At 43.6% G+C, this 9,541-nt stretch overlaps 1 protein-coding gene across 1 annotated transcript; it reads left to right on the plus strand.

Moving 5' to 3' along the window:
• The first annotated feature begins 484 nt into the window (after positions 1–484).
• LOC310834234 (vacuolar protein sorting-associated protein 29-like) lies at positions 485–8,580 on the plus strand. Its single transcript, XM_083717780.1, has 4 exons — positions 485–561; positions 4,371–4,562; positions 6,448–6,683; positions 8,291–8,580. The coding sequence occupies exons 1-4, from the start codon at positions 559–561 to the stop codon at positions 8,406–8,408; spliced, it is 549 nt and encodes a 182-aa protein (XP_083573906.1). The 5' UTR covers positions 485–558; the 3' UTR covers positions 8,409–8,580.
• The last annotated feature ends 961 nt before the right edge of the window (positions 8,581–9,541 follow it).

Genomic DNA, 9,541 nt, shown 5'->3' on the forward strand with positions numbered 1-9,541 from the left:
GAGTAATATCTACCTAGGGTTGCCATATTTCAAAAAGGAAACGCCGTTGAGCTTTTTTTTAGGAATACCCAGAAATTGTTGGGATGCAGAACCTCCTTTAAATATTAAAGTGGGTGTGGTCGAATCTGTGTCCCTCTGGACATTTGATGAACTACAACTCCCATCATCCCTGCCCATTGCCTATGCTTGCTGGGGCTGATGGGACTTGTAGTTCGGCAAACATCCCAAGGGCCAAATGTTCCAAATACCCACCTTAATATTTAAAGCAGGTTCTGGATCTCAGCCCCAGCAAAACCTGGCTGCTCCTTTAAATGAAGCCCTGTATCAAATCACCTTCAGGACCGGGACCCCCAGCTCAGAAGTCTTTTTAAAAAGGGAGATGAATGCAAAAGGGCAGTAAGGGCGAGGGCAGTAGCTTCAGGGCTTGCACTGCACATGTGTCAGGAGCTCCACAAACCTACTAATTTGGCAGCTGCTGGGGACAGCTTTCATTTGTGATTCAGTGTGTTTGCTTTGCTGTCTGCTGGAATACCAGGAAGGAGGTAGAAGTCTTACAAGATGGTGAGCATGGGGCAGGGACTAAGGGGGACTTTTGCATAGGGTTGGAGGGATGCTGCTTATTTAGGGCCCCCTTTCCTTAAGGAGGGAAGGGTGGTTTTCGTATTCACAGCTGTGCCAGGATTCTAGGGACAGCTCTTATTCTGAGGCCAGAGGAGGTTCCAGGGCTCTGGCTGGGAAAACCTTTCCCAGTGCCAAAGTTTAGCTCTTCCTAAATAATACCTTTGAGTCCAGAGAGAATCTCTCTCTTACAAAAGAAATCATCTGCATACTTACCTTAACACAGAGCATTTAAAGTGATGCTTAAGGGTCTATAAAAAATGGACTTCTTGATCTGGAAGCCTCACTTGCATTGATGGGCTGAAGTTGCGAGCAGGCTGTAGCTATAGGGGTGTGTGCATGTACACTCTGCACATGCCCAGAGACCTGTTTCCTCTTCCCCCTGCATCGCATTCAAAACAGGCTCTAAAGTCAAGCAAGAGAAGGCTTAGATTATGGAGAAGGAATTGCAGGTTGTAACATGTGTTATTATTCTCAAATAATACCAGAGTCCCAGCTAGCTGCAGAAGTGACTGCCTCCATTTTCTCTTCCTGCTCTACTACTTGCAAAGAGGCAATGAGAAAATTATGCACAGTTTCTGGGTCAATACCTTAGATCAGGGATGTGTTCTTCCAAATCCCCCCCAGACCAATAGGCATGCGAGCTGGGACTGATGGGCGCTGGAGTCCCATAACATGTAGACCTTGCCCTTCAGCCTGAGAGCCAGATGTGGCTCTAGACATCTTTAGGTGGTCCTTGGGCCACGCCCCTCACTGGTCCTGCCCTGCCCTGCGTCCTCCTCTAGTGATTACCTATCTGTCTGGGGTGTGTCCTTGAATGGCAACCATGCCTGTGTGGAGAGTGGGGTGTGTTTGGCCACACCCACTTCTGCCACACTCACCCATTGGAGGCCAACAGTAGGGGGCGCCAGAGTCAATGGCAGAAGGAGCCAACTAATTCTTGTTTAGTCCCCATCTTCCTCCCTGTGGAGTTGTACAAGGGCAATACTGAGACTGAGGGGAAAGGTGGCAGGGAGAACCACCCCTTGGAGTGGTTGAAAGTAAAGAGTTATTAGAAAAATACCTCTAATTCCCTTATGGAGTATATAGAGCCCGTATAGAGTCCCTCAGGAGATCTCTATTGGTGGGAGAGAAAGCAGAGGCCAACTGGAGTACATTGAAAGCAAAGCGGCCACTAGGCCTGAGTAAGGAAAATAAACTGTTGCAACAGGGTCCCCACTCACCACACGCAGGAAGGAGGAGAACCCTGAACAATGGTGCACAAGCCCCTATAAAGACTTTTGAAATTGCCTACCCTGTTGCCCAAGACCATGCCCCCAAACACCATACATACATCACAGAAGGAGAAATTTCTCTAGCAGAAATTTGAGAGTGTTGCTTCTCTCCTGTCTGTCAGGATACCTGATAATGCCTTTAAAAAAACCAAACTAAAGGACCTCTGACAGTTAAGTCCAGTCACGGACGACGGCGCTCATCTCGCTTTACTGGCCGAGGGAGCCGGCGTTTGTCCGCAGACAGCTTCCGGGTCATGACTAAGCCACTTCTGGCGAAACCAGAGCAGTGCACGAAAATGCTGTTTACATTCCTGCTGGAGTGGTACCTATTTATCTACTTGCACTTTTTGGGGTGCTTTCGAACTACTTGATTGCATTTTCCATGTAGCACTGCCATTCCTTTGAGATGATAAGCACTTTAGTTCCTGAATCTCTTACACATATTGATAGTTTAACAGATACTTGACAGACTGTATTTGCAGGGAGGTGTAAGCCCCTACATTCCAAAGACAATTGGAAAGCTTTTCCCATTGCCTTCCTCCCTGCAGAGAAATAGTTGAGGTCAATTTGGAAGAGTCAAATTGTTCTCCTGTACAATTTCAGACACGTGGTTTCAGGGTGGATTTGATTTAAATCATTTTTTTTACCGAAGGACTTATTCTTGCTTCCCTAAACATGGCTGCCTTCAGATGTCTTCTAAAAGTCAGATAGTTCTTTATCTCCTTGCCATTTGATGGGAAGACATTCCACAGAAAGACTTATTCTTGCCAGTATAATCTATACTCTGGTTTTTCTTCACATCGCAAGCCAGTATAATCTTAATATTTACAACCAGATGAAGGTTTCATTTTTGGAATAATAAATTTTCAGAGTAGTCTTTACAGTTATATCAAAAATTACTTATTTGGCTATACTATTAGAAATAGACAGATCATTATGAAATTATTGTGAAGTTTAATAAGTCAAATGTTTATATTTGGACAACTTTTCTGCTGTACTTTATTGGAAGGAGAAAAATAATCATTTCCTTAATAACAATTTAAACTATTTATTTAACTAAAACAGTAACATTATAGCATATGTATCCATGTTTGTTAACTGATGTGGTTAAACATTATTATTTTTTAACTTAGACTCTGAGTTTTAGCACACATGAAAAGCTTTTTAAAAATCCTTATTTCCTGGTGAATAACCTTTGGACTATAATGGAACTTAAATCAAAAACTATCTTTAGAAAGATTTTTCCTCCAAAAGCATTTTATTTTAAAAATCCGATTTTATATTTAAAAAATCTGATTTAAATTTTTTAAAACCCCGTGTGTTTTTTTAAAAAAAATCATTGATTTTTAACCACCCTGCGTGGTTTATATACTTATGTATGTGTTTGCCTTGTACATTTATGAACATTTATTCTATATTTGAGACCTTAGAATTCTTATAACAAAAGACAGGCAGGGGATGATAGGCTGAGGTTAGTAGAGCAGTGGCCCAAAGTTTAAACCTCCATTGCATTAGAATGCAGTTCCTTTGGGGTTCCTCCCAAGCCAGGCATTTTGAGCTTCAAAAGGTTCCTTTCCCCTGCCCTAGAGGCTGCCATGTACACAGGGAAAGGGAGAAAATCTACGAAATTCTGTGTCCCTCGAGGGGTGCTGCTAATATCCACAACTAATAAACCACAGGCCTCTGAAATTCAGAGCGTTAGTCTGCAATCCTAAACTCACTCGCTGGAGAGTCAACTCTCATGGCGCTGATTGAGACATGCCTCTGTGCCACAAACACACACAGTATCCCAGTTAAGAGAGTCCTTCTTGAGTACATAGTTGACTTAGACTCAGTTAAGATTGCACACATTCGTTCATTGTCATGTGATAAACTCACAAGATTTTGGCAAGTCTTTCCTGGTAAGTGCATACGTGTTTGCAGAACTGGGGCGATTAGGAAGATAAAGCGTTGATGGAACAATGCCCCAGATTTTGCCATTTCTTTGGTTTTTGTTCTAGCAGGAAGAAAGGCTCTAGCTGTTCCAAGAAATAGTTTGTAAAGTATAAGTACTAGGACCAGATCACTATCTCTGTGAAAGGTTAGGGTGGAGGGTGATGTTGTGAAATGTTACATAGTCCCTGCATTAAAAGGTGGGGGGAGAACCTAGACTTTTGCCCATCTTGAAGTTTATGATAAATTTCCTTTTCCGTTTATTTACTAAAGCCTTTTTACCTGCTCTTCATCCGAAAAAGGCTCCCAGAGCCACTTTCGTAAGATCCCTATCAGGTGAGATAGATACACGAGGAAGTGGGAATGAGGAGGGAAGAGGAAAGCAAGCGAACTCTTGAGGTTATCAGATTCTTACAATGACTGTCCCCAGCACTGCGGAGACTACTTGTACCTGGGTTAACGTGTGAACAAGCCTAAAGTCTAACATTTTTTGCTGGCGTTTTCGCTTCTACTCTTCCCTCACCGGGCTTGAAAAAAACAAAACAGTTGGTGCTGGTGATTGGAGACCTTCACATTCCACACCGATGCAACGCTCTCCCGGCCAAGTTCCGAAAACTCCTGGTTCCTGGGAAGATCCAGCATATCCTCTGCACGGGGAATCTCTGTACCAAGGAGACCTACGATTATCTGCGGACATTGGCCGGGGACATCCATGTGGTCAGAGGGGACTTCGATGAGGTAGGGGCACAGCTTCAAAACTTTGTTACTGGCTGCCAGTCTGGGAAGATGTAAATGGGGAGCTACTCCTAAGTCTGTGATGGCCTGGGATTCAGACTTGGATGCTGAACCTGAGGAATCTCAGCCTGCACAGGATTCCCCGCCTCCAGAACCAGCTGAGCCGGGGCTGGGGCTTGAGCCTGAAGGGTCCTCACCTGTGCTGGATCCTCAGGTGCAGGCACCAGCTGAGTCTGCTCTGGCTCCTGAGGTGATGGAGGACCCATTGCCTGCAGGTGCTCCACTCTCAGCCCCGTCAGGGGAAGCTGAGGTTGCCTCTGGGTCTGGTAACCCTCCAGCCTCTCCTGAGCTGCAGAGGCTCAGGGCAGAGAGGCGGAGGGAACTAAGTTCCTGCAGGAGGAGTGCTCGCCTCCAGGCCAGGAGAGGCGAGTCACCTGTGGACCGGGGCCACCCTATGCCTCGGGGCAGATAAAAGCCAGCCAGCCCCAGTCCCAGGTTGCAGGAACAACATTGTTGGTAGCCTGTTCCTGCCTGCACCCTGACCTGCTCTTCTGCCAGAGTTTCTGACCTCACCCGACTCCCTGCCTTGGACCCAGCTTCAGCTTTGACGGACAGCCTCCATACCCCACCCTCGACCTCGGACTGGACTCGGACCTCACCGCACAGTTAACCCTCGGGACCAGCACAAAGTCACATTTCCACCATATGTTTAAAGCACTGTGATACCCCTTTAAACAGTTATGGTTTCTCCCAAAGAATCCTGGGAGCTGTAGTTTAAGGGTGTTGAGAGTTGTAAGGAGCGCCCCTTCGCCCATACTACAATTTTCAGAGTTACCTGGGAAAAAGCACTTTGGGAATTGCAAGGGGAATAGGGGAGTCTCCTAAAACTCACCCTGAACAAACTAAAGCTCCCAGAATTCTTTGGGGAAAGCCATGACTGTTTAAATGTATGGTGTCGCCTATATAATAATGTGCAGCTCCCTCCTGGAGAATTATACCTGGGGGTGGGAGGAGAGACTGCTTCCTCCATGTACCTGTGTGGGCAGCCACCCCCCACCCTTGGTACAATGTACAGTATCTTTCCCAATCCTAGTAAGTTAGTGTAGTGTTCAATGGTGATGAGACAACAGCTTCTCTGGTTGGAGATGCAAGATGCCTTTTTCTTTTCTTCTAAAAATTATATTAAATTTCTGTTTTACATTTTAAAATATTCAATTAAGTAACCTTAATATCAACCACTTTCCTTCTCTTTCCATGGTACATTTTGCAGATCATAAATCCCTGCATATTGTACAAAAACCAAACCATTCCGTATTCCATTATTACACCCATCAAAACTTATTTGTGCTCTTGAATTTATCTTAATGCTGCCCATGCTTTCAAAATATACACAATTTCCCCCCATATATTCAATAAACATTTTCCAATCTTCTTTAAATGTATATTCTTCTTGTTCTCTTATTCTATATGTTAAGTCCGCAAGCTGTGCATATTCCATCCATTTAAGTTGCCATTCTTCTTTAGTTGGGACTTCACTTGTTTTCTATTTTGGGGCTAACAAAACACGGGCCACAGTAGTGGCATACATAAATAACCTTTCCTGACACCTGGGAATTTACGTCTGAGTTATGCCCAACAGAAAGGACACTGGGTTTTTGTTTTTTTGGGTTTTTTTTAAAGAGTACTTTTAAACTTTCCCCCCAATTCATTATGAATTATTTCCCAATATGCCTTTTCTCAAGATTTAGCTCAGAAATAAATACATTAGAAGGAACCTGTGTGTATTTACCGTATTTAAAAACGAAGGGGTCTGACCTTGTATTGTTCATTCTGACCTGTGCATTGGTTAACAATTAACCACCTCATCCTTTTCTTTTTCTTTCTTCAGGGAACAAGTTACCCTCTGCAGAAAATAATCCTGGTCGGGCCATTCAGAATCGGCTTGATCCATGGCCATCAAGTTATTCCCTGGGGTGATCTGGACAGCTTGGCCATTTTACGCAGGCAGCTCGATGTGGACATCTTAATTTCAGGACATACACACAAATTCGAGGCTTTAGAACATGAAAACAAGTTATACATCAACCCAGGATCAGCCACAGGAGCTTACAATGCCTTGGACAGGTGAGACGGTAGATCTTTCAGCTGGGGTCTGACCTTTGATCCATCTAGCTCAGTAATGCCTACTCGGACTGGCAGCAACTTTCTGTAGTCCACTGGCAGTAGGAGTACAATATGGGCATGTCTTTAAGTTAACATCTTACATTAAAAACCCGACAGTACCAAACGTCTTTCCTTCTGCAGTGTTGGATGGCAGGTTGAGAGGAGTTCCCTACCAGGACAGACTTTGCTTGTGTGCTCAATACATCGATTCCATAAAACATATTTTGTTGCACTGTGCAAAATATGAGCAAGTCAGGGCTGAACTCATACTACCCTTGCTGGTACCTTTCCCTGGAAAATCAGAGGCTCACTATGTCAGGTTCCTACTGGAAGACCGGACAAATGCTAGAACGTTAGCAGTGGCAAAGTTTTTATCGGTGGTTGCAAGAACAAATGATCCCTATATTCTGCTCAAAATGCTTGTTTAACCTGGAGGTAGGCTGTATGAATTGTGTATTGCTTTGTAATGATTTGTTGGGTCTCTGGACTGTAATAAAGACTGATGATGACTTTCCAGGGTTTCAGGCAAGGTGTCTCTCTCAGTCTTACCTAGAGACGCCAGGAATTGAACCCAAGACCTTCTGCATGCAAAGCAGATGCTCTACCCTTGAGCTAGGGCTCAGGGCAGAGGAATCCATGAGGGAATGCATAACATGTGCATTTGTGAAATGTACAGTGTATCCTGGTTTCTGAACAGATCGGCTCCTGAATGCTGCAAACACGTAAGCAAGTGTTCCAGTTTGTGAATGGTTTTTTGGAAGCCAAACATCCGTTTCAGCTGTTGGCATTGTTTCCAGGGCCAATCAGAAGCCGTACCTTGCTTTGCGAACGTTTTGGAAGTCGAACAGGCTTCTAAAATGGATTGAGTTTGGGAACCAAGGTACCTCTGTACAGTTGTCCCTTGGATCTCGAAGGCCTTGGCTCCCAAACGAATCAACTCCCAAATAATCGAAACCCAGAAGTGAGTGTTCTGGTTTTTGGAAGCCAAACATCTGACAGGGCATCCGTGACTTTTGCTAAGCTGCAAGAGCTTCCTGCAGCCAACCAGAAGCCGCGCTTTGGTTTCTGAACGTTTTGGAAGTCAAATGGATTTCCGGAACGGATCGCGCTCGACTTCCAAGGTATGACACTATTCTATAACCCTGCCTATAATCTTCTTGTTTAGACATTTCTTCTGAGATGTTTAGGAACCTGAGGTGATTTTCATCTGTTTTAGTATTTTAACTTTTGTATGTTTCAAAGTATGGTTGTGAATTTTTATTGATTTATTGTTTTATCTTTTTGTAAACTGCTTTGAGGGTTTTTGTTTTTTTACAATCAAGCATTGTATAATTTTTTTATGAAATAAAAGAAAACAAATATTCTGCATACAGAAAATTCTGCAACCCTAGAATTCTGCATCTGAATATCTGAATGCAGAATTTTAGGGCATTATTCCCTCCCTGACCATGTACTTTGAAGAAAATCTGCAATGTCCTCTATTAATTATCCATTAGCTGGTGCTGGTAATTTTTTTTTTTTGAGAACTGCTGCATCATTTCTAACACAAATTATTTTGTGACTTCCAGAAACATCACTCCTTCCTTTGTACTGATGGATATCCAGTCCACCGTAGTTGTGACTTATGTGTACCAGCTCATTGGAGACGATGTGAGGGTGGAAAGGATTGAATACAAGAAGCCTTAAATCAAGCTGCCTTTCCTCTCAGATGCTTCTTGCCACCGACAGTTTTGACCATTCATAAATGCCAAGCGGCTGCACATTCCTGGAGCATTTCAGTGGGAATTTTGTGCTTGTAACTGCTTGTGATCTCTTTCAACTGAAACACCTAGGAGCAATAAACCTGTTGCAAAATAAACTATATTCCATTTTTTTTAAAAAAAAAAGAAGAGAAAAAAAGAGAGGACGATAAGTTTGGAAATGTCATACAGTGGAGTCTGGACCATTTGGGCAAATTATCCCCTTGTCCCACCATCCTCAATCTGTTCTCTGCCAGCCTCTACTCCCTTGCCTTCGTACAATATCCAGTCCGGTGTGTGTGTGTGTTCCTGGCTATCACCCCCCCCCCGTGTTAAGCTTGTACAACTCAGCAAGGGGGGGAGGAACAGTAGGACAAAACTAGAATAGGTTGGCTCTGCCTGCCGCTGGCTCTGGCTCCCTCTACTGTTGGACTCTCTGCCTTCTACCCTACCAGTCTCTGAGAACCAGCCACTGCATAGCATTCCATGAATATTTGCTTAGGATTAGGAAGTAGGAAGGTCTGAAGGGTGACAGGAGCACAGAAACGTAATATAGGCAGGAGAAACACTCTTGTGTATCTGATTTTTTTTCATATGCATGCACACGCATATATAAAAAGACCATGTGAAGTGCATAAGTATTGATCAAGGTCATTGGTTGCAGCTAATGCTAGTCCTACTTACAGTAGTAGTAGTAGTAGTAGTAGTAATAAATAAATTATACCCAGTGCTTTTTTCCTTAAAAAAAATGTTTAGGGGTACTCTCATTTTGTCTCAAGAAAACCACCATTTTATAGTTCAAATCAGGAAAAATAAATACAGTAAATGGACAAAAGTACAAAGATTCACAAAATGTTTAGGGGTATGTGTCCCCACAGAAAAAAACACTGTTTATACCCCACCCATCTGGCTGGGTCTCTCCAGCCAATCTGTGTGGCTTACAGCACAGAAAATATTGTAAAACATTAGACATTAAAAAATTCGCGATACAGGGTTGCCTTTGGATGTCTTCTAAAAGTCAGGTAGTTGTTTATTTCCTTGACGTCTGATGGGAGGGCGTTCCACAGGGTGGGCGCCACT

This window comes from Podarcis gaigeae (assembly GCF_964106915.1).
Source record: "Podarcis gaigeae genome assembly, chromosome: 16".
Lineage (NCBI taxonomy): Eukaryota > Metazoa > Chordata > Lepidosauria > Squamata > Lacertidae > Podarcis > Podarcis gaigeae.

Excerpts from the sequence above, each read along its gene's own strand:
- LOC310834234 (XM_083717780.1), top strand. Across the intron at positions 4,563-6,447 it reads TCAGAGGGGACTTCGATGAG|GGAACAAGTTACCCTCTGCA; the intron begins GTAGGGGCACAG and ends TTCTTTCTTCAG. Across the intron at positions 6,684-8,290 it reads GCTTACAATGCCTTGGACAG|AAACATCACTCCTTCCTTTG; the intron begins GTGAGACGGTAG and ends TGTGACTTCCAG.